The following is a 27,269-nucleotide window of genomic DNA, read 5'->3' as shown; positions in this document are numbered from 1 at the left end:
AGACACAACTGCTCACACACACACACACACACGCATGCACGCAGACACACACACACAGAGTCACAGACATTTGAATCAGATTTCTGGCCTATTTTCCCTCCCAAAGGTTCCAGCGGGCCGGCTTTCTTGTGTCCCCGTGTCTCACGTCTGTGTCTCTGGGTGGGGCTGGCTGCCTTTCTCAGGGCTGCAGTTTTCAGTTTAGCTGGAAACCTCCCTCCCCACACACCCACACTCTGGAGCGGGCGATGGGCAGACCACTGTGAAACAGGCTTGTGGTGGGGGGGTTGGCTGGGGGAATCCCCTTTTCAGCCTCTCAACAGGAACCCTGCTCCTGAGCCCCTAGGTCTCACCCAACCTGGGGAATGCTGAATCTCATAGACACCAGCCTCTCCGGGGGCAAATGAGACAAGCATCCCACCTTCCCAACGAGTACGAGGAGGCCAGAACTCCTGGGTCCAGGCCAGTTTCCTCTTCAGCGCTCCTTAGTCTCAGATTTGCAAGCTCCCAGCAGGGAATGGGACACCTAGGGGGCTGCTTCCCTTCTCAATCATACCTTGCCCGGAGCCCCCACACCCCTGGAAGTGGTCCAGCTCTACCTTCCTCTCCCTTATAGCTGCCTATCTAGGCAAGGGCTCAAGATAAAGCCCCACAGAGAAGACTCAGTTGTGCAGATAACATGCTCTACTTTTTTTCTTGGAGGGAGGAGAGGGGGAGGGATGGAAGTGGGGTTCCTCACCCTGCCATTTCCTTTTTCTCTGCTTTTGATGGTGGGTTGTTGGGAGAAGAAAGATCCTCCCTTCTCCTACCCACCTCCCCCTTTGGGATCCACTCCAGCCCGGACAGTCACCATAGCAACAGTAGACATGTGACTGCACAGGTCTCTCACAATCACTATGGCAACCAGTGTCCCCCATTCCCCGGGTTACTATGGAGATTTGTCACATGGTTCCCCCCTCCCGAACCTGATAACCTTTGGGTCTCCCCACTTCCCCTTCCCTGCATGAGGATAAGACAGAAGCCTGGGTAAGGGGAGTTCATATGTGAGAGGGTCCTTCTTGTTACCATGGCAACAAATCCACACCACCTGGTGACACATCCTCCTGTTGTTATGGCAACAGAGGAACATCACACAGTGACATACGGCTATATTCTCAAGGAAATGAGCCCTACCCTGACAAGGGTGAAACCCCCCCCCCCATTAATTATTCCTCAGTTGAGATTGTCCCAAGTTTTCCTGTGCCTTGGCGTTTCCACTTTCCGTTTATGTTTATCTATAGGGAGAGGTGAGAGTGGCAGGATGTACCTAAGAGTAAGGTGAATTGTCTATGGGGGCTTTTAAGAAGGGGCTTCCATTGTTAAGAGCTGGAGGTGAGGTTATTTGCAGGCAGACTCTGGCTGTAAGAAGCCTCAGTATGAGCATGTGTACGGTGTGGATAGAAAGACGGACAGCTCCTTTAGTGTCACTTCTCCCTGCCCCGCCCCCGGTTACCATTAATTTATCGCTATTGAAGCAATTAAGGTAGGAAAACATGAATGGGAGATACATCTGGCTTCTAGGCAGCGATATTGATTGATTGATCCATTCATTCATTCATTCAGTCTTCCTGTGTATTGATCATCTGCTACATGCCAGGCACTCTAAGCTGTGTAGGGGCTTGGATGTATCAGGGTGCCCCTGCCTCAGCGAGGGAGATGAAACAAGGGCACAGATGATGCGATGGACTCCTGCCGTTAGGGAGGTCCACACAGGTGTCCCAGGAGCTCTTCTTTCCAGGAGAACTACCCGCCTCCCCACTATGGGGAGACATCTGCTCATATGGGTCCCTTCCAGAACCTCTTCCCTACAGAAAAGAGGAGGGGGCTATCTTGGGGAAAGCAGGCCAGTTCTTGAAGGTAATTGTGTCCTTCCTTTTTCAGATGATGGTCCCAAGGGAGCTCCTTCCCTGTCCCCTTTATTCCAGGGTGACCCCTGGCTGACCCTCATTCTGGGGAGAGATCCATTGGGCTCTAGCTCTACTCAGGAAAACAGCTCCATGGAAACAGAGCACTCCTTTGATTTCCCCATTCCATCTACTTACCCCAAAAACATGGAATTTTTTTAAAACTCTTATTCCTGTGAGGATGTGAGGTTAGGGAAATTGTAGTGCTTTGGGAAGTTTGGGTACCTGTCAGTGGAAAGGGATGTGAGTCTGAGGGCAAAGGGCCTGGGTGATAGGAGGGGGTAGGAGGGCTTTGAGGGGGTTGAGTGTGGACTCCCGGAGAGGGAGACTGGTCTGAGGTTCAGACCAGAGATGGGGTATGACTGGAACCAGCTTCAAGGAAAGTTCTTGGGTCCCTGATCAAAGCCTTCTCAACTCTGAAAGTGGAGTTATGACAGGAAGATTCCATCTGCTCAGGGCCCTGTCTGTTGCAGAGTCTGGCTTCTTGGGTCATGCTGTGGGCTGCCATGACACCCTCTGAACCTTTATCCTTCTCCTTCCTCTGGCCCCCCATTTCTGCTTGTTTCTAGCCTCTTTAGTCTTTCCCACCCCTAAGAAAATGGGATGCTCAATCTGTGAGCTTGATCCCCAGAACTTTCTAAGGTCTGGAAGCCATTTTGTACATTCTCCTGCTGAAGGGCTAGAAGTGAATCCCTTAATGAAATCCACTATGTGGAGAGACTCAGGGTTTAAAAAGACCTCTGTCCCCCTTGCTGCAAAACAGAGCTTTGCTGGAAACCCTAAGGAGTGGTGGTGGCATGGTCTGTATACACAACTGTCTGCTCTGCCCAGGCTGAGGGCTGTGTCCAGTACAGGGGCTGGTGTGTAGTGGGTCCTCGTTACTTAAACGTGTGAATGTGTCTGGAGGCCATCTGAGGGCTTTGAGAGGACAGGGGGCTGGTGGGGAAGAGGCAGCCTGTGCCTCTGGTCCTGTGGCACTTGTCTGCCTCAGCCTATCAGTTTGGTGCCAGTGTGGTTGTAACAGCCCCTTCCATGCAGCCTGAGCAGCTATGGAAGCTACTATCCCAGATCAGAAGCTTAGAAACCTCCGTCTCATCTGGGTCTCTTCCATGACCTTCAGCACATGACTTTGTGTGGGCCTCAGTTTCCTTGAGTTCTGCAGAAGAAGGTGATCTCTTCTAGCTCAGATACTTCCTGAGGCTGTTGTGAGCATCCAGTGTGGCATGCTGTGAAAGTGCTTGGTAAACTGTAAGGCAGGCATAATCCGACTTTAGGTTTGTGTCACACATTCACATACATTATCTCATTTGCTTCTCACATCTTCCCTGTGAGGTAGGGAGAATAGGATTCAGATTCAGCAGCAAACTCTTAGTGCCTGGCATTTCCAACAAGCACTATTGATTTTATCTCCTAAATGGCTTGTGCAAATAGTCAGGATATTTGTGGCTTTTCCTACTTTACAGTAGAGGAAGCTGGGTCCAGAGAGGTGAGATGACCAAGGTGGGTCTGGGCCTGGGGGCCAGTATGATATGTAGGCCAGCATCCTCCCAGCACACCTGGCTATATCTTAGATGGGGTTGGGAGGTCAAGCAGCAGGAGGTGCTTGGACAAGACAGTGATCAGGTTTCACCTGGCCAGCTGTTTCCTTGACCACTTGGTACCTGGTTTGAGCGCATCAGTATGTTGGTCATCCTTCTCAACTGTGTGACCCTGGGCATGTTCCGGCCATGTGAAGACATTGCCTGTGACTCCCAGCGCTGCCGGATTCTGCAGGTGAGCACATGTGTGGTGAGAGAGGGGGCAGTTCCTGATCTTTATAACCCTGACTCTGCAAGAGGCCTTGAGCCCAGAGGTGGGGGTGGGGATGGGGTGGGGGGGATTTGCCCACCCTTTTCTCAGTTTCAGCAGCCTTTTGTCCCCATATCAGGCCTTTGATGACTTCATCTTTGCCTTCTTCGCTGTGGAGATGGTGGTGAAGATGGTGGCCTTGGGCATCTTTGGGAAAAAATGTTACCTGGGAGACACCTGGAACCGGCTTGACTTTTTCATCGTCATTGCAGGGTGAGGGCCTGGAGTGGAACAGTGATGGATCAGATAAGTCCCTTTCCCAGGTCCAGGGTTCTAGGCCTGGCCCCCAACCCCTGCCCACTTACAGCACTGCCTTCTCCCTGGCTGTCCAGTAAGGGTCCAGGGCTGTCCTGCCTATAGTGCTCAAACCCATACTTCTCTGAATTCCATGGCCCCTCCATCCACACTCTTTTCTGTTCAGTCTCTGATAAGGAGTTCATCCTTGGATTGAGGGTGGCCTTGCCCCTAGGGAGAGAGCTGGCTTTTCAGGGTCCCTTGGTGGAAGGGGAGGATTCCTGCCCCATCACAGCAGGATTCCTCATTGACCTCTTTTGACCCTCATGGTGGCCTCAGACTCAAAGGGCTTCCCTTTGGCCCCCTCCCTGCAGGATGCTGGAGTATTCACTGGACCTGCAGAACGTCAGCTTCTCAGCTGTCAGGACAGTCCGTGTGCTGCGACCCCTCAGGGCCATTAACCGGGTGCCCAGTGAGTGACCCCCTCAGCCCTCGGCCCCTGGACAGGGAACCCCAAGAGGAAATATGGAAGTCTCAGATCCCACCCCTACCTCCTGGCCACTCACAGCCCTCATCAAGTCTGGCACAATGAGGCAGACCCCCTCAGAGAAGGGCTCAGTGGAAATCTGGGTCACTGGAGCCAAAGGGAACCCCCATACCGGCTGTGGCACTGTGAGATTTACCTGGAAAGGCTCTTCCCCCTCATTTCAGCCTGATTTTAGGTCCTAGTCTCAGGAGGTCTCAGATGACCTGTTCCCTTCAGCTACACTACCCTCCTTCCAGTGGAAGGGGGAGGGGGGCAGCAGGGTAGAGAGCTGGCAGGCCAGGAGGAATGGGTGCAAAGTGGGATGGCCTTTTCTAGCCAGAACCACATCTCATGCAGTCTGGTTCTCGTTGGAACTGCAGTGGCCACACTGAGCATGGCTTCTCTCAAGACAAGGCCGCTCCATGCCTCATCCTCCCGCCTATGTCCCTTTCCACCCCCTTCCAAGCCGCTGCAGCAACTGACTGCCGGGACCATTATCTAAATTAAACCGCATTGGTTTCTGAGCCAGCCAGGCTTTGGCAGCTCCAGCTCCCCCCACATCCCGCCCCCCACCCTTGCTCAGGCCCCCATTGCAACTCCCCAGCCTACACAAACTGCAGATGGTCTCTGCTGCTGTCCCAGCGGGGAGGGTGGGGGCATGTTTCTGGGGCTCTGTCTGTGGTAGCAGTAGCCCCCTTTGCTGCTTATGCACACGTGCCTCGGTGTGTATGTGTGTGTGTCAGGGTGGGCAGAGGTGCTTGAGTGTGTCTTCCAGGCATTGAGGTATGTTGGTGTTAACGGGATCTCCAGACAGAGGCATGCCTTCCCTTCTCTCCCACCCCAGGTGATGGCTGGCAGATTTATAGGCCTCTAACTACCAGTGTAATTCCCTTAATGCAAACCCTGAGGAATTGATCTGTTGGAGCCCAGAGAAGCTGAAGGGAGCTGGGGCTGGGGGAGGGGAGTGTGACTGAGTGAGAAGACTGGACTGGCTGGGTGGGAGGGCTGGGGCGGGTGGGCTGCTGTAGTCATCAGGAGGGTTAATTAGCAGCTTCTTGGAAGCTTTTTTCCTGGAGAGGTCAGGGGGTGGCACTTTAGGGCACATGAGTGGCACTTTAGGGGTCAAAACTAGTCACTAGAGGTCTGTGTGTTTGACAAGGGCTTGGTGGCCTAGGGGCTAGTTTGCTCAGCCGCTGAGTCATGTCCAACCCCATGGACTGCAGCCTGCCATGCTCTTCTGTCCGTGGGGATTTTCCAGGCAAGAATACTGGAGTGGGTTGCCATGCCCTCTTCCAGGGGATCTTCCCAACCCAGGGATCAAACCCAGGTCTCCCACATTGCAGGTGGATTCTTTACCATCTGAGCCACCAAGGAAGCCCATTAGCTAATTTTGACATCCTAAATCTGGAGTAGGGAAGGTGGGCAGTATCCAACAGTGTCTTAAGGGGCAGGTTTGTGGAGGCTTTCCCTGTGAAAGGGGTTGTTAACACATGGCCACCTGAGAAAACAGCCTCAGGTCTCTCAGGTCCTGATGTGGGGAACTGGACCAGGCAGAGACTAGACTCAAGAAGGGGGCTCAGGACCGTGGTGAAGTGCAGGTCATCTTGGTCTCTGCTGAGGGCTTGTTTCTCAAAGAGAAATTCCTCCCAGCTAACATCCCTGCTGGAGTTCTCTGCCTTGGTTTCCCCAATGACTTTGGGGTCAGATGATTATGACTGATGAGAGAAAGAAGTAGGATGGGAGTGTGTGGTGTGTGTGTGTATGTGTGTGTGTGTGTGTGTATGTGTGTGTGTGCTGGGAAGTGAGATGCAGAAGCAGAGAACTTGGTTTTAAAGTCCTGGCACCTATATTTGGCAGCTCTGTGACATTGGACAAGTTATGCCAGTCCTCTGAGCCTTGACCCTCATCTGCAAACTGGGGGTGATGGTATCCGCTCTGTGATGATGTTAGGAGAGTGAGGTGGGATGTGGTGCTGGAAAGTGTTTTGGACACTGTGGCCACTCTGCTCATCCTTGCTGGCACTGTGCTTTGACTGGTGTGGGTGGGCCGAGAGGGAGAGTGGGCAGGGGTTAGGGGCTGGGAGGGCCGCCCACAGAGTTAGCAGTGTCTGTTGGTCTCCCTCCAGCTTAAGCCGGGCTGCCTCAGCCTCGGAGGCCCCGGTGGGCCCTCTCTGGGAGTACTGCCAGGCCTGTGGCAGCCAGCCTAGCCCGGCCAGCCTGGCACCCCCAGCGTGGCTTCTGCCCCCACAGGCATGCGCATCCTCGTCACGCTGCTGCTGGACACGCTGCCCATGCTGGGCAACGTCCTGCTGCTGTGCTTCTTCGTCTTCTTCATCTTCGGCATCGTTGGTGTCCAGCTGTGGGCAGGACTGCTTCGTAACCGATGCTTCCTGCCTGAGAATTTCAGCCTGTGAGTGGCACATGGGCGGGAGGTGACCTGGGAGTGACTGTGGGGCTGGGACCTCCCCCAGTCCCTGTTGCTGGTGACATATCTGTTCTGTTATTAATGATGTGCCTGGCGATCAAACTTGGCTACACCCTGAAGTCACCTGGGTAGTTGAGACAACTGCTAAGGCCTGGGTTCCCTGGCTCCCCTTTCTGATATCATTTGTATGGGGTTCAGCCTGGGTGTGGGGATTTTTAAAAGCTCCTCATGAGCCTAAAGTGCAGTCACTTTGGGAACCACTGCCCTAGAATGGAGCCTTCCCATATCCCGACTCTGGAGTTTCACCCTCAATCTGCGTGCTCCTGGCACCCCTCATGCGCACCCACAAACCCCTGCCCCTGCCTCATACTTGCCCTGAGTGCCTCAGTGCATCCACCCAGCTCTCCCTTCCTGGGCCCTGTCTCCTGAAAACCCTGGTCTCAGCCTCATTCCTGTCCGCTCCTCAGGCCCCTGAGCGTGGACTTGGAGCGCTACTACCAGACTGAGAATGAGGATGAGAACCCATTCATCTGCTCCCAGCCTCGTGAAAACGGCATGCGCTCCTGCAGGAGCGTGCCCACGCTGCGCGGGGACGGGGGCGGCGGCCCGCCCTGCGGCCTGGACTACGAGGCCTACAACAGCTCCAGCAACACCACCTGCGTGAACTGGAACCAGTACTACACCAACTGCTCCGCGGGGGAGCACAACCCCTTCAAGGGTGCCATCAACTTCGACAACATTGGCTATGCCTGGATCGCCATCTTCCAGGTGGGGTAGCCCGGGCATTGGGAGAGTTCCCAGAGCCCAAGTGCTAGGACACAGTCCCGGCTTGCAGTAGTCATCCTCAGGCTTGAGTCGGGATCAGGGCCTCTAGAGGAGACTGCAGGAAACTCTGGGGGGCCCAGAAATAACCTGCCCCTTTGCAACCTCCCCAGGTCATCACGCTGGAGGGCTGGGTCGACATCATGTACTTTGTGATGGATGCTCACTCCTTCTACAACTTCATCTACTTCATTCTTCTCATCATTGTGAGTGTTTCCTCAAGCTTTGTGGGGATGGAGGATGCTGGGGAAATGGATAGGGGAAGTCCAGAGAGGGGACTTGCTTGGTCTGAAGTTCTGACTCTCAGTGCAAGTCTCATAGAGATGCAGGCAGAGGGCCCCTGTCCTGAGGAGTTAGGAGGAAATCCAAAGTCAAGGCCTGTCACTTATCAGCACTTAAAATCTTGAGCAAGTCATTCCCCATGAGGCCCCCAGCCCTACCCTGGGCATTTGTTTCTTCATCAGTAAAATGGGTGGTTCTCAACCCAGGGTGATGCCACCTCTCCTAGGGGGCACTTGGAAATGGCAAAGGGTGGTTCTGCTTTTTATGAGGACGAGGAGAGCACTTTTGGCATTTTGCTGGGAGGAAGGGGGTAAATAATAGACACCTTGAGATGACAGTCCTGCAAACAAGGAATTGTTCCACTCCAAATTCCCATCATTTGGTGTTGAGAAACTGTGTGATCTATTGTTCCAGCTCAGAAGTTCCAAGACTTTATGAGGACAGAAGACAGAGGCAAAAGTAGCAATATTTAGTAGTTTTAATCACTACCATGATTAATAATTTAATTGCTACCACTTATAGCTAATATTTATTGAGCACTTACTATGTGCCAGTCCCTGCTCGGAGTGCTTTTTTGTGTGCTGGTGCGTTTAATCCTCACTAAGATCCTGTTATTGTCTCCATTTTACAGATGAGGAAACTGATGTTTCCTCATTCGTCTGACCCAATCATGTGCTTTGGATGTGCTTTGGCTTAGTCTTGCTGGGCTGAGTGCTGCCGCTGAAGTGTGCTGTAACATCTGCTGCCCGCTTCGTCCTCAGATTCCCTGTGAGGTGGCAGGTGCAGGGACTGTGGGCCTCATCTTCTAAACAAGAACTCTGAGCTCCAGAGGGCAGGCTTGCTGGAGCTGAGCATTCAGCCCCAGGCTATTGCCTCCAAATCCAACCCTTTTCCCACGTCACCAAGAGGCCAGTGACATAGCCAGAAAGAAAGACAGATAAGAGAAAGATGAGAGAAGGAGATGAAGAGCTCCTCAGGACTTAGGCTCCAGAGAGAGGTGGAGACAGAATAAAGACCTGTTGGTGAGTGAGAGGGGTCCCTGAGAAAGAACAGCCCCCCCACCCCCAATCGTCCCTGATGGGGAAAAGTAGCCAGGCTTGGAGCCTGTTCCCTTCCCCCCACCATCACCCAGGCAGCAAGGTTAGCACCTCTGGGAAGTGGTCTGTGATTTTTTTTCCCCATTCGGCTCTCTCTGAGCCTGGGGAGTGGGAGGGAAGCAGACAGAGAGGTAAGGGACCTTGTTTCCACCCTCCCACACACCCCATGAAAAATCTTTCCAAACAGCTCTCCGGAATCACACTAGTGAAGCTAATTATCATAATTACTAGGACACAATCTAGAAAAAAAAATTGCCTTTCACCATAAATATTCATTACTTTCATTCTGGATCATTGTCCAAGCAGTTGCCATCCCAGAGGCCCGGGGTGGGGGTTGGGGGTGGGGACTGAGGTATGGAAGTGGAGAGGTGACAATGTGGTCAAGTCAGAGTGGCAGCCTGGCTAGTCTACAAGGTTCAGGGTCAGCCTGTCACCCAGCCGGGGGAGAGGAGAGACATGGTTTGGAAAAGGGATACAGGCAAGGCCAATGGTCATGAGGATACTGAGGCCCCAGGGTTAAAGGTCTCACTCAAGGTCACACAGCAGGACTTGGGACTAGAAGCAAGAGTTTTGTAAGTGGTATTTTTGCCAGAATCTCAAAAGCTCAATCCAATGTGAAAACCCATGTCCCCCAGATAGCATTCATTTCCATAGCCTTCTCTACTCCTAACAGAAAGTGAGAAGGGGGCTGCTCAGGATCTTGGATGATGGGATTGTTTAGGGGCGGGGAATTTGGGAGTTATCCTTGCCAATAACCTCATGATCAACAGCAATTCCTTGGAATTCCACAGAGGTTGGTTCAGGTCTTAGCCTTGCTGTGCTGAATGATCGTGGGGAAATTCCTCAACGTCTCTGAACCCGTTTCCTCACTTGTCAGATGGAGATAATAAAAGTGTCACCTCTTAAAAAAAATAGTGTCACCTCTTCAGATTGTCACGAGAAGGAAACAGGATGATGCTTGGACAATTATTGAGCCCAGTATCTGGCATGTAGGAAGCGCTCAGCACTTGGCAGCATGCACTGTGATCCCCTTTCCTTCTGGCTGTCTCCTCTTTTTGTCCCCACCCCAATAGGTGGGCTCTTTCTTCATGATCAACCTGTGCCTGGTGGTCATTGCCACGCAGTTCTCAGAGACCAAACAGCGGGAAAGCCAGCTGATGCGGGAGCAGCGTGTGAGGTTCCTTTCCAACGCCAGCACCCTGGCCAGCTTCTCCGAGCCCGGCAGCTGCTACGAGGAGCTGCTCAAGTACCTCGTGTATATCCTCCGGAAAGCAGCCCGAAGGCTGGCCCAGGTCTCCCGGGCAGCGGGCGTGCGGGTTGGCCTGCTGAGCAGCCCAGCGCCCCGCGGGGGCCAGGAACCCCAGCCCAGCGGCAGCTGCCCTCGCCCCCACCGCCGTCCGTCCGTCCACCACCTGGTGCACCATCACCACCACCATCACCACCACTACCACTTGGGCAATGGGACTCTGCGGGCCCCCCGGCCCAGCCCACAGATCCAGGACAGAGATGCCAGTGGGTCCCGCCGGCTCATGCTGCCACCACCCTCAACACCTGCCCTTTCCAGGGGCCCTCCAGGGGGTGCAGAGGCTGTGCACAGCTTCTACCATGCTGACTGCCACTTGGAGCCAGTCCGCTGCCAGGCACCCCCTCCCAGGTCGCCATCGGAGGCATCGGGCAGGACTGTGGACAGTGGGAAGGTGTACCCCACCGTGCACACCAGCCCTCCCCCTGAGATGCTCAAAGAGAAGGCACTAATGGAGGTGGCCCCTGCCTCTGGACCCACCACCCTCACCAGCCTCAACATCCCACCCAGGCCCTACAGCTCTATGCACAAGCTGCTGGAGACGCAGAGTGCAGGTGAGGACTCTGGGTGGAGGCATGTCGGTGCCCCTCGGCCGGGGACCAGGTGATGTTCTATCCCAGGGAGGGCTGAGGGGGTCTGGAGTCGGAAGCACAGGGCCTGGATTCCCATTCTGGCTCTCTCGGCCTTGGGACCTTCAACCAGTCACATCGCTTCTTGGAGCCCTAGTTTTCTCATCTATTAAGATGGGAGTCATAATTCCTACTTTGTAATGATAACAATAGCTGTCTGTAACAAACACCTATGCTCTGCTCTATGCCGTTTGCAGTTGTTGACGACGGCTGTGCGCCTGTCGCATGCTTCACAGGCAAAACCCCATTGGGTCCTCTTAGCAGTTGAAGTGATTAACTTTCCTTATTTTACTGATGAGGAGGAGGAGCTTGGAGAGGTTGTGTGACTTGCCCAGGGTGCTGTCGTTGGTGAGGGGTGGAGTCAGGGCCCTCTGACTCTGAGGTTCATGCTCTATAGCCCTTGTTGCAGGCTCAGAGGGGGAAATGGTGTATGACTACGGTGAGCCCCATGCCCCGTGCTAAGGGGACTCATGTAAATATAGATGTCACTCTGTCCGCATAGAGAGACCTGGGGCTTGGTGCAGCAAGTCCTCAGAGGCCTCTAGACTGATGGATAGAACACCCAGTGTTGTGGGGAAGGGAAATGCTTGTGCCTTGGGGCATCCCCCAGTCAGGCAGGGGTGATGAGCCCTCCTCTACAGACTCACTGCAGCTGAAGTCCAGGGCCTGTGCTTCAGGAGGAATGTGGCACGTGGGAGAAGTGGGATATTTGTGGGCTGTTATGTGGGAATGTGGGCTGGACAGGAAGGTGCCATCACAGAACACAGTGGGAAGGGTTCTTATGCCAGCTCCTCTATTACCCTGCCAAGGGGCACCAGCCAGCCACACACACGTATGGTTCCGTTTCCCTCTGTGTAAAAGGCGGGGCTGGGACCATCACAGCTGTGAGTGGTGCTTACTGATGTCCTCCTGCATGCAGGCGGAAGGGCTGGGCCCCAAGCCAGGCGCCTTCACATCCGTGCTTTACCTGGGTGGTCTCTGAGGTTCCTCGCAGCTCTCACAGTCTATGATCAAAGCTGGATTTAAACGGACATCGGTGTCTTGGGATAGGTCACTGTGTACGTGCACACGTGCTGTCTGGTGTGTGCGTGTGTGCGTAAAGGTGACCTCTGTGTGTCTGTGCCATCTACGTGCACATGTCTGGTATTCATGTATGCATGTGTCTACACGTGTCTGCTGTGTGTAGGTGCATGTGTGCACACACAGGGTGGTGCTCTTGTTTAGTGTGTACGCACGCCCATGTGTGCACATGCCTGGCATACATGTACTGTGTGATGTGTATGGATCTGTGCACACCTGTGTTTGGCTCTACATGTATAAATGATTGTAAATGGTATGTGTATGTACACGTACGTGTGTGTGCAAGTACGTATCTAGTGCACAAGTGCAAGTGTCTGGCGTGAGAACATACATGAATATATAAGGCTGTCCAAACCTGAGGACAACCAGCAGTGACTGTCAGTGGGATGCTATTGGCATTTGGGGGCGTTCTACTGCTCAGGATCACCCACATTGCAGGTCATCAGTACCCTTGCCCACCAAGTGCCTAGTACCACCACTGAAAGAACTCCAAATCTCCCACTCATTTTATATACATGCTGAGGGAAGGACACCCCAAGTAGGAAAGCCTGGAGCCTCTAACCTCTACCTTCCTGTCCCAGGCACCTGCCAAAGCTCTTGCAAGATCTCCAGCCCTTGCTTGAGGGCAGCCGGCGGAGCCTGTGGCCCAGACAGCTGTCCCTACTGTGCCCGGACCGGGGCAGGGGAGGTGGGGCTCACTGGCCACGAGATGCCTGACTCAGACAGTGAGGCGGTTTATGAGTTCACACAAGATGCTCAGCATGGCGACCTCCGGGATCCCCACAGTCGGCGTCGACGGAGCCTGGGGCTGGATGTGGAGCCCAACTCTGTGCTGGCCTTCTGGAGGCTGATCTGTGACACCTTCCGGAAGATTGTGGACAGCAAGTACTTTGGTCGGGGAATCATGATTGCTATTCTGGTCAACACACTCAGCATGGGCATCGAATACCACGAGCAGGTAGGGGCATGGGCAAGGCATGGTTCTTGGGGCTGGGGATCCTCTATCTTCCTCTCCTCCCACCCTGAGTTCAGTTTCCTCTCTTGTGCTATCAGTCTGCATGGCCAGGAGGACAAAAGGGAGCTGCACCGATGCGTGGGAACTCTTTGGAGGATGAAAGCCAGTGAATGTCACGCAGTCTTGGAGTGTGAAGGTTGCCTAGGGGCAGGGTCTGAGCTGTGTGTGTTTTATTGGAAGGGTTCTGAGAAGAGGTGGGCTTTCAAGGATATAAATGAGTGGCGAGCATCAGATGTGGGCAAGACCTTCTTGGAGGGACAAGTCATAGATAGGGGGTGGGTGGGGCCCTCTGGCATCCACCTGACTCAGTAATTAGAGGTGTGATTGACTGGTGGCAGGAGGGGGCTGTGCAGGTAGAGGTGAGGAGTGGAGGCCTGGAGCCGGCGCCTGGGGAGGGCAGAGAGGGTGGCCATCTGCTTCGGGCCTCTGTTCTGGGAGCCGTGCTGCGAGTGGGGAGGGCGCTGCTGGGTAGAGGAGTGCTCCCAGCTTGGTGAGGGGACTTGAAACCTTTGCGTTTGAGGAATCATTCTAAGAACCAGGATGTTTAGTCAGGAGAAGAGGAGGCTCAGCAGGGACAGGCGAGCTGTCTTCAAATATTTGAAGGGCTGTCATGTGGAAGAGGGAGCAGGCTTATGTTATGGGGCCGATAGCTGCAAGCAATGTGATTTGGGCTGAGGCGGGGAAGAGGCTGTTTTCTCTCTCAGAGCCATGCAAAAACAGAAGGGGTGGCCTGGGGAACCCCACTGACCCCCCCACTCCCACACTGGAGATAGGAGCAGGTATCATAGGGCCTCACAACTGGCTATGGCTTCATCCCCCACAGGATTTCTTCCAGAAGTCAGCCCTTCCCCCAGTTTGGCCTTTGAGGTCACCCCCTTGGCAGATTCTTGAGAAAGGAAGGAGGCCAGGAGCAGGTGCTGTGGTTCGCAGGAGAGTCAGGGCTGCCAGAACCTGACCTTCCCCGGTGTAGACGGGAGCCAGACACTGCCCCAACCCCTCAGCTCGTGGGTAGAAGCCTGTGGGAGCCAGAGGTGTGGAGTGGGTGCACACATGTGTGCATGCATGCACGGTGTGGCAGGGGCGGGGTAACCACGGGGAGGAGTGCCCACCAAGGAGTGTAGGGATTGAGATGGGGTATCCTAGGTCCAAACCCAGGCTGGAGCAAACATGTGATGTTCACTTTTCAGGGGGTTCTGAATCCCCTTACCATCCACCCCACTTAGCTCCTACCCCAACTGCCTTGTCCAGCCGAGTGAACCTCAGCCCCAGCCCTTTCCCCATCACCATCATACCATATTGACACCCCTTCCTTTTGTGTCAGTGACCCCCCACTCAACCAGCTATACCCTGTTCCTTTCCTGGGGTGGGGAAAGCAGGGAGTGTGGACAACTCGGGTCCCACCTTGGGTAAGGTGGCGGGAAGTGGGGGGAGGGTCAGGACACTAGCTGCAGGGTCAGCAATGGCATTTTGGTGGGTGTGTTGTGTCTGGGTGCATGGGGCATGGATATGTGTGCTCACGCCTGCTCAGCCAACCTCTGGGGAAGGGGTGTTCTGCTGTGCCAGGCTGGCTGGGGCACGATCCAGGTAATGGCAGCTCCTAATCTCCCATTATGCCGGCTCCCAAGCCTGAACCTCAGCCTCCTCTCCCTCACCCCGGTTCTGGCCACGGTCAGATGCCCCTTCCCCAGGGGGTGCCTCCTCCGCTGCTGATGGAGGATTTGACTATGCTGGAAAGAAGCTGAGTCACAGAGACAGAGGCCAGATGAAGCTGCAGCAAGAGGGCTTTCAGTTAGACATCAAGAAAGACACCCCCTTGGGGAAGAAATAATAGCAATAAGTCAGGGACGACTGCAGCATCTCCTTACCCAAGTTCCTGAGGAGAGCGGGGGACAGCCTCCGAAGCCTTCAGCAGCAGGGAGTCCTGCTCAGTGGTGGCATAGTGTCTGCTCCAGGGAGGAGTTGTCCCAGTACCTGGTTGCTAAGGGCCCTGTGGGGTGAGTGGGAGTCCCCAGCAGGCCAGGCAGATGACTGACTGCGGCCCAGCAGGCTCAGAGGCTGGGGGTGGGAGAAAATCCCAGAAGCAGCCACGGTCCTGTGCTTACAGGCACTGTGGCGTGAATGTCCCGCCATCTGGGTCCTGGAGCCTGAGCAGGCTTGGGGGTTGGGGGCAGGAAAAAGTGCAAGGAGACATGGAGGCCAAAAGACAGAGACACAGAGGGAGACAGAAAGCGAAAGGGAGAGACAGAGATGGGGAGATGAAGGCAGAGAGCAGGATGGAGACCTGGGCAGGGGGTGAGGGGGTGGGGGAGAGATAAAAAGACAGGAAAGCAGAGACACAGAGATAAGATGGTCAGAGATATAGAGAGGGAGATGGAGACTTGGGGGAGGAGACAGAGATAAGTGGAGGTACAGAGATGTAAGGGTGACAGAGACAGTTATGGAGAGGAAGCCCAAGACAGACCAAGACCTGGATGCAAACAAGGACAGGCCAGGCAGTGACCACAAGACAGAGGCTCTGATGGAGCCTCAAATGGAGGAGAGGAGGAGCCAGTTGAGCAAGAGAGCTGAGAGACACAGCAAGGAAGAGCATCTGCAGATGCTGACAGAGGTGAGGGCCAGAGGCTCATGGTTTCCCTGCAGTGCTCATAATGAGGCAGTTGTGTCCATCGATCCTGGTATTGATCAGACTGGGGGGCACTGGAGAGGGTGTTGCTGGTGCTTCCCTGGAGGAGGAGCCCAACCCTCTTTCCAGCCCTGTCCTCTCCCACCGTCACCAACCTTACCCTTCATTTGGTTTTCCTGTCAAGAACAGAGATACTCCTGCTGCACTCTGCCATGCTCTTGACTGAGGAAGCACTCATTTTGTCATACCCCACCCTACCCAAGGTGAACCCCATGCTGTTCACATTGTCCTGCTTTCCCTACCCCTTACCCCACCAGCTGGTGGAAAAGGGTCAGGGCTGGTTTGTACAGAGAGACTGGTGAGGAGGACAAAGACACAGGACTCTGAGAAGGGAGCAAGACTACGACTTGAGGTCAGAAGTATAATCTGATAGAGGGTAGGCATGTGTGTGCCCCACCCACTAGGGGGCAGAACCCAGAACAGGGAAATTGTGAACTATCCATCTGTCCATCCATCCATTCCACACACGTTTTCTGTGCATCAGAGTTGGACCTAAGCAGTGGCATGCTAATAAATGTTTAATAATCAGCCCTTTAAAAAGAAAAAAGGTCCTGATTTTGTGGTATTTGCACTGTTCACCAATTTCCATGGTGCAAATGCTCCCACTCTGGCTGGTTTCAGACTCCTGATATAATGTCACTGCTTGTGGAGTTAGGAAGAGAAGTGCATAACCAGACGCTCTAGTACAACACTGGGCCAAGGCACTCTGTCCTTCTTCTCAAAGACCCCACAGACAAATAAGCAGTCACACTTACTTGATGTAGTGCCTGCTTGGAAAGGATGCTCAGAGGAGTCACCCGTGACCCAGACTGGGGAAAGGATTCAAGAAGGGCTTCAGTAGGATATGACCTGGGAGCTGAGTTTGAATGGAAAGTGGGATGTAGCTAGCAAAGGGTGGAGGGTAGGACACAGCATAGGGGAGGACTGGAAGCACCAGACCCCCAAACAGAGAGATTTATAAGGAGTTCAGAGTGAATTGGGCACTGGGTTGGGGCTGGGATGGCAAGCAACAAGAAATGAGCTTGGAAAAAGCTCAGAGCCAGGTCCTGAGAGGAATAGGATGGAGTTTGGATTTTATCCTGAAGGTGATAGGGTGCCAACAAAGGTTTTAAGCAAGTCCATGGTATGTGTTTGTATTGTATCAAGAGTCTTCCAGAAGCCATATGGGGAGCAGAAGGGAATGAGAGATGGGAGGCAAGGAAGCCAGTGAGAGGGCTACTGCCATAATCCATCCAGTTCAAATACCCTGTCCCTGGAGACAGAGAGAAGCATGCTGGGAGGAGCTGGCAGTGGCTGAATCTGTAGAACTCAACTCCAGTTGGATATTTGTGAGGTGGCAGCAAGGATGACACCCAGGTTTCTGCTTCTGGGAGGAGCCCTGAGGCTTGTGCATATTTGGGCTGGAGGGCATTGCTTACAAACTGCCTGTGGGATGCCCAGGGTGCCTTTGGTGTGCAGAAGAGAGGTGTCTCCTGGAACCTGTCTGGCTGGGTATGCATGGGGGCAAGGCCCTCCAGGAGGGTGGGGTCTTAAGGACACAGGAACTTCATAATCACCTTTCCTCCTAGTTCTGGATTGCTGAGAGTTGGGGCCAACCTCAAGCTCAAGAAGAGAGACAACAGCAGGTTGGGGGTGGGGGGGGCACCCAGCCCACTGGTATCCTGGGCTGCAGAGGAGAGGGAGGATCCAGAATAGATAGTCTTTCAGGCCCGGAGAGGACAGGGCAGGTGATGCTTCTGCTCGTTTCTCAGACTCTGGGCCCATCCTGTCACTCTAGATACATGTACAGGGAGGGTTTCTATTTATAAGTGAGTGAGGTCAGCTGTTCAAGGCAAGGGAAGCTGGGGGTGGGGTAGGGTGAGGAAGAGACCAGATGTGGTAGGTCTTAACTTTGAGGGGATTCACAAACTCCTTTTGGATTCTGGTAAAAGCTGGGGCCATCTCTCTAGAAGATAGACATGCGCATGGATACCCCAGTGTGGACTTCGAGGACAGGAGTTTACAGACACCTGTCCTATTCCTTGGACCTCCCAGGAGCCCTTGGCCTGCAGACAGAGGAGCTGGGACTACAGGCCAAATAAGACTTTGGAGGACAATCTCTTACAGTTGTCTTGGCCCCAGACTTTCAAAGGTTCTCCTTTGAGGGAGAAGGGTGCTTTTTGGGAGATGGCCTGCTAAAGGGGGCTTCCTCTGGCTCTACGGCTCCCCCAATTCATCAAACATGGGGAGTGCCACCTGTGCACAGCGCATTTGAAAAGAATAATAGACTGGGGGTATGGGAAGTGCCAGGAGCTCCAAAGAAACTTAGGTTCCAGCAGAAAAGTCATTCTGCTTGATTATGCCAAATGCCATAAAGGAGATTTCCGGGGACAGAAGAGAGATGCTCACACCCAGGTCGGGGATTTTGGAGGGCTTCCTGAAGGAGGTGTCTTGTGAGCATGGCCTTGAAAGAAAAGTGTCATTGGCAGCTGAGGCCAGGAGCAGAGGGGTCGGGTGGAGGGATTGGGGGGAGTTCTGGCAGCCTGGCCTGGGAATGCACAGGAAGGCATGGGATGCTCTGAAGGACCATCATATAGCCTCCCCCACTCCACCCCAAGTTATCTTAGCAGGGGCGAAGTGAATCCAGCAGTGCTCTTGAAGCTGGAGCTTCCAGGAGGTGTGGGCTGGTTTGGGGGCGGGACCCAGAGACTATTTCTATCGTCCAGATCAGAGGCAAGGAGGGCCCCCAGGATGGCGGAGGGGAAATAGAACTAGTGGGTGGGGCACAGCCATTCCATTGGCAAGGTCTGTGGGCCCAGGCTCCTGCTGCTAGAGGGATGAAGGGCAGGCACAAGTCCTAGATAACTCCTAGGTTGCGAGATGGAATCCTGGAGAGGGAAGTCCGTGGAGCCAGGAAGCCGGGGAAGGAACAGGTTTGGGAGAGGAGGTGAGAGGGTTTGTTTTGGATGTGCTGCATTTGAGCTGGCTGTGGGCCATCCTGGGAAGGCTATCAGGCAGGTTGGCTCTCTGGGTGAAGAGCCAAGGCTTGGAGGGAGATTGTTTTGTGTTGTTCACACCCTAGTGACCGCCGGAAAGGTGGGAGTGCAGGAGATGGAGAAGCCGGAGAGCCCAGAGAAGGAAGTGGGCTCTACTGAACTCTGAGGAATGTTGGCCAGAGGGGAGAAAGGCAGTGGGAGAGGGAGAAGAGGGCAGGAAATGGCCAGCAGAAAGTCCAGGAAGTAGAGGGAGGTGGCCATAGGCAGGGAGGCTGGCGCAGGCCCAGGTACTGCTCAGGCATCCAGAAGTTGAAGACAGGGAGGAGGGTCCTGGGAGAGAGCTGGGATGGTGGGGCCCGGGGTGCAGGGGTGAATAGGCCTGGATCCATGTGAAGGCTTCAGCTTTTAGGCAGGGGAAGGGATATTGGAGACATGAAGAAAAAGGGACAGCTGATGGAATGAGATGGAGCCCAGGGGAGCCAGGGTGTGGGTGAAGGTACAGGTGGAGGAGGCGCTGGCTCCTTTCCAGGTGGGAGGAGAGACAAGTAGGTTGCAGGACGCAGAGCTGTTTGGGGGAGGGAAGTGGAGCCCCATGAAGCAAGAGGCCAGGTTGGAGGTGGGATGGAGACCTAGGGGAGGAAGATCTGAAGCAGCTCTTGGGGTGAAAGATGGAGACCCAACAATAGAGGATCATGCATACAGGTACAGAGCAACCCTGGGGCCCCAGTAGGGTATTTCCCTGTCCAGTCAGCACAGGTTCGTAAACAGCAAAGCTCAGCAATTTGACAGTTGCAGCAAAGAGGCGGGCTTGGGGGACGGGGGACTAACCTGGACTGGACAGGAACCCTCTGAGATCTGTGGCCTGAGGGCAGCCTTTAGATGGTCCACCACAACTGGATAGAGAGGGTGTACAGGCGAATGAGGGGCAGGGGCCATAGCTTCAAAAGTTTAGGTCACAGAAGCTTGGGCTGACTGTCTCAGGCCGAGCGAGCCCTGTGGGTGTCCTGTGCCTACTTAGCTTGTGTGTCCCCCTGGGGTGGCTCTGGGGAGCTGACAAGAGACCATGGGGAGAGACTAAAGTCACCTCTGGTTATGAGGTACTGAAGCAAAATGACACTTAACAATGGGGCCTAGAGGGGCTAGAAAACATGCTGGGAGGCCCCTCCAGGGGGACGGCGAACAGCAAGGCCGTGATCTGTGTGATGAGGCCTGTGAGGTCTCCTAGAAACCTCCTGCTGCCCAGGCGTCCCCTGACTTCCCACACCTCCTGGGAGGAGGAGGAGAAGGGGCAAGGTCCCACTGACCCAGTGACCCTTACCCCATCACTGTGGCCCACCTGTACCACCTCTTTTGAGTGTGAAAGTGGCCGGCAGAACTGTCAAAAACAGAGGTGAGGCGAGCCGAGGAGTCAGAACTAGGGAGCAGAGATTTCAGGGTCCCTGGAACAGGTGGCCTCAGAGGAGATAGGGGATGAGGATGGCATCTGGCAGGGATAGGGTGACTCCCCTCAGTTCTGGTCGGGCTTGTCCCCGCCTGCACCCTCCCTGCGAAAGGCACATCCCTGTCTGTCAGAGCCGGCTCGCAGGCCTCCCGCCTGGACCACTGCAGTATCCCCTAATCGCTCTCGGTCTCTTCGTCTCTCCAAGCCATCCGCAGGCTGCCACCACTGCAGTGGATTAATCTTCTTAATATACCATTTTGCACACCTCCTCCCTCCCCCCAGAAGATCATGGGCAGAGGCAAGTCCAGCCTGAGGCAAGTCATGGAGCAGAGTCAAGGCCATTCTGGCTGGCCCTGCCCACTTGGCAGCCTTGATGCCCAGAGGCCCCTCCCACCCTCTGACCAGGGCAGACACTTGGTCCTCGGTCCTGGAGGATGCCCTGCACATTCTTTCCTCTGCTCCTTTGCTCACGCCCCCTGGCCAGCTGGGCATACCTTCCACGGGAGTTCTCCTCCCACTGCCTTCTCCCCACTGGCCCACTGACCTCAGCTGGCTTGAGTTCCTGGGGCCCTTCTGGTGTCTGCCTCCACACGGTGTTTAGCTGCAGACTGCAGGCACTCTGCGTTGCCACGTGTGAGGACTGCTGCCGCTGTCAGTGCCCACGGGGCCACTTGAGCAGGACTCTGGCCTGGGTGTTTCCACAGGGCAGAGCAGCCTTGCCACAAAGGGGTGTTACCCTGTTTAATAGAAGAGGCCACTGGGAACCAGCAAGGTTAAGGACTTGCCTAGGTCACCCAGGTGGAAAGTCTCCGAGCTGGCAGGCCTCCTGCATTCAGGTTTAGCCCCACCTCTTAGCAGGGTTGCACACACCATGGGCACTTTAAGGGTTAGTGGATAAAGGTGCTCTGGGTTTCAGGGGAGTTCTGGTGCTGGGAAGTATTGAGCAGCTTACCTGGGGCCCAGTTACTCCAGGCTGATAGGCTAAGGGTAGGGGAAGCATTGGCAGATGGGAGATGGGACATGTACAGTTAGCGTCACATAGAGAAGAGCCTGGGGCCTCTGGGTGAGAACCTCAAGCTGCCTGGCCTCCATGTGCAGAAATCCCCACTGGGCCTTGACATCTGTGAACAGGAGGGAGGATGCAGTCTAGACCAGAAAAAGGACTTCCTGGCAGCCTGAGGGGCTTGTGTGAGTTTGTGCTGGCGGCCTGGGTGTGTGCGGGGCGGCAGCATGCAGAGATGTGGAGGGAAGTGCAGATGGGCCTTTCTAAGCGAGCGATGTGACCTCCATCAAGTCACCACATCTCAGAACCTCAGTCTCCTTGCTGTCAAGGAAGCCTACGTCCCTCCCTTATCTGGTGTGAGCAGGGAGGAAACGGACTTCTGGGAGGAAGGGCTTAGCGGTGCAGGGCCTGTGGACGGCACTAGTCAGAGTTGGCTTCCTCTCTGCCCCTTTGCAGCTGCAGTGACTGTGATCACGGCTCTGGTCCCTGGGGCACCGGTGTTGCTAAGATTGTGTCTCTGCGTCCTCGTCCTGCATTTGCAGAACATTCCCAGCTTCCGATTTAGTAACTTGGGCAGACCTGGCTGCCTGAGAAAAGAGCACTTTTTTCCCATGGATCACAGGGAATTCAGGGCCCTGGGAGGGAACAGGCGTTGCCCATAAGCTTGTGTACTGAGGCAAGCGAGTGAAGGCTGGGGGAGAGTGCCAGCCAGGCCCTCCTTCCTATCTGCTTCTTCAGTCCTGGAGCCTCCTGGCTGGGCAGGCTGGAGTGCTGGCCTTTGCCACCACCCCTCGAGGAGAGCAGTGACACAGGCCTTCGGGGAGCCTGCACCATCCTTCTGATGAGGCTCTAGGTTGGTGTGCTGGCGGGAGTGTGTGTGTCTGTGTGTATCTATGAGCCCTCAGCTACAGACTGTCGCCAGCCCTGTAGACAACATCAGGAAGCAGTGAGAACACCCCTCTCCACACGCCTGGTTGTACTTCAAGGATTCACTAATGAAGTAAATACATGACACCAAACGCGTTTGTGTTTTCACCATTTTATTAAGTTTTGTTTTTGGTGGCTTTTTTTTGATGTTTAATTTATATTCTCTAAAACATACCCATTATATGTGTACCTCAGTTATACTTTCGGACTCATTCTTTATTAATGTCTCTGCCCTCATGTGAAATATAATTTATATACCTAAGAAGACACTTTACATATTCAGTCCATCCATGTGTCTGAATTCACGGGCCCCTCACTGTCACCTTTGGATCCTGACTGCCTAGTCTTATTGGAGTCAGAGAAGGGTGGGATTGGGTCCCACTCCCTGGCTCTCCCCATCCTGTGACTTTACACTGGCCATGCATCATCTTTTGGCCTTTTGTGCTTATCTGCAAGATGTGGAAGGAGAAGGCTGTTGTGTGGATGGTATGAGGTGAGACCCATAGGGCGTCACATCCATGTGGCTTGCGCTTACCATCTTTATCAAATCCAAGAATGGACAGCTGGGTAGATGACAGAGTGACAGAGAGGCAGGTTCGCTGACCACAGCTTTCTGACAGACTGGACTTGGGACAGAAGGTGGGAGATCCACTTGGGGGGGGGTGGTGGGGGGGCGGTGCCTGAGCCCTAGGTTTTAACTGTCCTGACTGTGGCCCCTTCCCCTGCACTGTGGTCCCCTGTGACCCACTTGCTAAGTCAGGTGGCACTGCCCTCACTCACAGTCTGGGGGGCAGACTCTCACTTGAGATCTGCTGGAGCAACATGACAGTTACTGTCTCTGGACAGCTGGCTCTCGGCCCTGCCGGCTGGCCCTGGCTCAGCTCCCCAGACCTGTCTCTGGAGAGAATCCATTCGTGGGCTGAAAACTTCTCTCCTTCTGAGAAGCCATTGACCCCTCAAATGCCCCTCATCTGCCAATCAGAAGGCCCAGCCGACCACCTCTCCCACTTCTCACCCAGGCTGGCCGCACAGATTGGGACTATTAAGATACATTTGGTGGTACCCAGGGTCTGACTCCATGCTTGGGTGACCTACCTGGGCAGCTGGCCAGATGAGGCAGCTGGGTAAACAGGGGGAGGTGTCTGATGGACTAAGGGCTCCATTGGTTATTTATTCAAACTTCTAGAGCAGCTAGTATGCACCTTGGGCTTTGGGGGCGATCAAAACACCTCCTCAGGTGGGCAGTAGACTCCATCGAGTCAATCATATTTCACTCTGCAGCTTCAGTCATCAACCAGGTTGGGCCTCCCTTTCTCCCCTGACAAGGCTCATTCCCTGTGCTCAACCCTGCGATGGCTTCCCCTCCTCTCTGCCTGGAGAGACCCTATTCACCCTCAGAGTTCATTTCAAGTGCTGTCTCCCAACTAAGGCTTTCCCAGTGTGCTCTTCACTCACCTTCTCTCCTCCGAACTCCTGGATTTACTATCTGGATAATTTATTTTGGCACCAAAGCATCTAAGGCCTCTCGTGGTTATTCGACTGTTTTGTGTGTGTGTGATTTGTTTCCAGCTAGACTCTGAACTCCTAGGAGGCAGGGAGCATTGCTGGCATGTTTTTGCCTGCCTGGTGGATTATATGGTCGGGACTTAATATTAAGAGGGATGCTCAGTCACTCAGTCATGTCCGATTCTTTGTGACCCCATGGACTATAGCCTGCCAGGTTCCTCTGTCCATGGGATTATCTCAGCAGCAATACTGGAGTGGGTTGCCATTTCCTCCTCCAGGGGATCTTCCCAACCCGGGGACTGAACCTGCGTCTCCTGGGGCACCTGCATTGGCAGGCAGATTCTTTACCACTGAGCCACCATATTAAGAGGGAGGAGGTACTTAATATTCTGTGCTAGAATAGCAAATGAAGTAGAGTTTGTCATTAATTCTGATGACCTTTCTAGGATGTGTTCGCTGCCCTAATCCCAGACCCTGGGTAGGAGTATTAATTGCTTCTAGTGTTTTACATTTGACCAGAGAGATTAAGGATCTTGCTAAAGGTCACACAGTGATTTGACAGGATAGGCTGAGAATTACCCCAGGTGTCCTAGTCTCAGATAGCAGGTCCAGGTGCCACCTCATGTGTGACATCTCTTCTTGGGGATCTCCCTTCTGCTCACTGGTGTGTTTGTACATGCTTGTTTGTGTGTTTGTGTACACAAGTGTGTGTGTGTGTATGCATTTGTGTGTGTTTGTGTGTAAGTGTATGCAGTGTGTGTATGTCTGGAAGGAAATAACGTTGCCAACAGTTGTCCAAGAGAATGCTGCCAAGTCCACAGATTGATTGTGGAGAACGTGTGACTTCGCGTGTGGCTGTGTGACTGGATATGCGTACGAGGCCTTGGCAATCACCCTCAGGTGTCCACCAGCATCAGTGCACTGCTGGCCTGGGCCTGCTGAGCTGACGTGACAGCACAGGACAGGTTGGGTCTCGGAGCACGCAGTAGGAAGTGGGCGGAACCCACAGCAGAGGCCTCCAGCGAGCCTGTGGCCCCAGGATCTGAGACTCAGCTGAAAATAACTAGGGGCTGGGGGCTTTGTGCGCTGGCCACCCCTGAGTGTATTTTCTCACGGATGCTTTTGGGGAGCGCCTCCACCATTAGCATGAGCATTCAGCGCCCCTACTACCCTCTCCCAACCCCCACCCCACCCCCACCTTGCTGTTCCTGCTCCTGGATGTGTAGGAAGGCCAGGTGTTTTTGAGGACTGGGATGAGGGACTCAGGGACGAGCCTTTGCTACTTCATGGCCCACCCTGTCTTCTAGCCCGAGGAGCTCACCAATGCCCTGGAAATCAGCAACATCGTCTTCACCAGCCTCTTTGCCCTGGAGATGCTGCTGAAGCTGCTAGTGTATGGTCCCTTTGGCTACATTAAGAACCCCTACAACATCTTTGATGGCGTCATTGTTGTCATCAGGTATGACTGCCCCTCTGCTGCCTCTTGCCTGAGGAGTGCCCTTAGGGTAGTCTGGGTGAGGAGCCACACACCCTATTCCTCTGGGCCTGGAATCAGGCCCCACTGACCCAGAAGCCCCCTGCTCACCTAGCTGGGGATTCTCTGTGCCCCTCGCAGCACATACCACACTCTCTCTCAGCCCTCCCTTGCTCACACAGAATGTGGTCTCCCATCTGCTTTGGCCAGGCTCCTCTGAAATCTCTGCTCTTATTTCCACTCCTTGTCCTTGACCCCATGCAGGCCTGGGGTGGGCAAAGACTGGGGAGTTGGCTTTGGAGAAGAGTTGGAGGAGGTGTAAGGCCCAGCCAGCTGTCCGTGCTTACAAAGTGCTTGGAGACTGTTGCACATGCTGGCAACTTGCTTTAGGGTTTCCAAGACCTTGGGAAAGTGTTCCACTGTTCCCCCCCACCCGCCCCAGGCCCTGGGCCAGAAGAACTGCTTTATTGCTTTTTGGAATTGGCTTTAGATTTCATTAGAAGAGAACAAAGCAAACGTTCCATAACTTGAGGCTGTTGCTTTGGCTGATGGAGGGAGCGGACTGGCCCGGAGGGGAACGCGGGGAGGGAGGGAGCTATCACCCAGACCCCTGCCTCTTGGAGCTCCTGCCTAGAGACCCAAGTTTCCCTCAGCACCCACTTTCTCAGTGCTAGCCAGGCCAGACCCTCGGATGCTGCTGAGCCCTCCCAGTGGGTGGGGTGGGAGGAAGGTGAGCATGCAGAGGCCTCAGGCTCAGGCTCTGGCTCTTGCCTCCACCCACCCACCCCCCCCACCCCTTGCAGTGTGTGGGAGATCGTGGGCCAGCAGGGGGGCGGCCTGTCGGTGCTGCGGACCTTCCGCCTGATGCGGGTGCTGAAGCTGGTGCGCTTCTTGCCGGCGCTGCAGCGGCAGCTCGTGGTGCTCATGAAGACCATGGACAACGTGGCCACCTTCTGCATGCTGCTCATGCTCTTCATCTTCATCTTCAGGTGAGGGCAGGTGCGGCATCCATGCCAGCGGGATGAGGGCCTGAGGGGCATGGGTTTCTGGGGCCCTGACCCCCATCTCGTGGCTCCTGTGTCTTCAGCATCCTGGGTATGCATCTCTTCGGCTGCAAATTTGCATCTGAGCGGGATGGGGACACGCTACCGGACCGGAAGAATTTTGACTCCCTGCTCTGGGCCATCGTCACTGTCTTTCAGGTGCAAGGGCAACAGGAGAGGGTGGGCAGGGTGGTGGGTGTGCCCCGGTAAAGGCCCTGACTCCCATCCTCGGCCCACAGATCCTGACTCAGGAGGATTGGAACAAGGTGCTCTACAATGGAATGGCCTCCACGTCATCCTGGGCGGCCCTTTACTTCATCGCCCTCATGACCTTTGGCAACTATGTGCTCTTCAACCTGCTCGTTGCCATTCTGGTGGAGGGCTTCCAAACGGAGGTAACCCCCTGCCTGCAGCAGTCCACTTCCAGGAGGAACTGGCTGCATTGCTGGAGTGGTGGTGTCCTGGGAGGTTCTGCAGGAAGTGTCCTTCAGACAAGGCTGGGGGACTAGGACTGGGAGGTTCTGAGTTTCAGGCAGCTCCTTGGCACTCAAGAGACAGGGTGGTTGTTGGGGGGAGTATCCCTGGATCCAAGGTGAGCTACTGAGTGGGCTTCCCCGACAAAGTCGGCTGGACTCTACCCCAGGGAGCTGGACAAGATGAGTGCTGGCACATGGACAGCTGGATCCCTGAGCACAGGTGTGCCTGGGGACATCTGGAAGGAACCCATCTGAGTTGAGGGGTGGGGGAAGTTTGCATGCAAATCATCTGGGCTTTGGCTGAGCTGGTGAAGATGGCACCAGCGCCCGGGCAGAACTGAGCTGCCCTGGGTGAGAAATGAGCCCAATTAGCTATGGGCATGGCAGAGATGAGCGTCCTATTTCCAGCCCAGGCTCCATCACTTTCGTCATAGGCAGCATCATCAATTAATATTGATTTACATTGATCCCACCCTCGCCCGGCCAGGACGCAGTCTCTGCCTGAAGGGCTGCATACAGTTCTGTTCCTTTAGCTCAGCCA

General features: G+C 54.6%; 1 protein-coding gene across 19 annotated transcripts in view; it reads left to right on the top strand.

The window, feature by feature from the left end:
• Positions 1 to 27,269, top strand: part of CACNA1G (calcium voltage-gated channel subunit alpha1 G) — a 62,294-nt gene that overhangs the window by 4,431 nt on the left and 30,594 nt on the right. For all 19 annotated transcript variants that reach the window (XR_006341253.1, XM_043904175.1, XM_043904172.1 and 16 more), the window contains exons 2-13: positions 3,602 to 3,713; positions 3,868 to 4,001; positions 4,397 to 4,494; positions 6,798 to 6,957; positions 7,440 to 7,740; positions 7,908 to 8,000; positions 10,247 to 11,030; positions 12,767 to 13,143; positions 25,043 to 25,194; positions 26,013 to 26,198; positions 26,297 to 26,411; positions 26,492 to 26,647. Coding sequence is in view for 18 of the 19 variants with exons in the window: in XM_043904175.1 (XP_043760110.1) it covers positions 3,602 to 3,713; positions 3,868 to 4,001; positions 4,397 to 4,494; positions 6,798 to 6,957; positions 7,440 to 7,740; positions 7,908 to 8,000; positions 10,247 to 11,030; positions 12,767 to 13,143; positions 25,043 to 25,194; positions 26,013 to 26,198; positions 26,297 to 26,411; positions 26,492 to 26,647 (2,668 nt within the window). In the remaining variant the exon portion in view is untranslated. The remainder of the gene's footprint in view (positions 1 to 3,601; positions 3,714 to 3,867; positions 4,002 to 4,396; positions 4,495 to 6,797; positions 6,958 to 7,439; positions 7,741 to 7,907; positions 8,001 to 10,246; positions 11,031 to 12,766; positions 13,144 to 25,042; positions 25,195 to 26,012; positions 26,199 to 26,296; positions 26,412 to 26,491; positions 26,648 to 27,269) is intronic.

The sequence above is a fragment of the Cervus elaphus genome, chromosome 5 (assembly GCF_910594005.1).
Source record: "Cervus elaphus chromosome 5, mCerEla1.1, whole genome shotgun sequence".
In the NCBI taxonomy this organism is placed as follows: Eukaryota; Metazoa; Chordata; class Mammalia; order Artiodactyla; family Cervidae; genus Cervus; species Cervus elaphus.
This window is presented reverse-complemented; position numbering and strand designations above follow the sequence as displayed.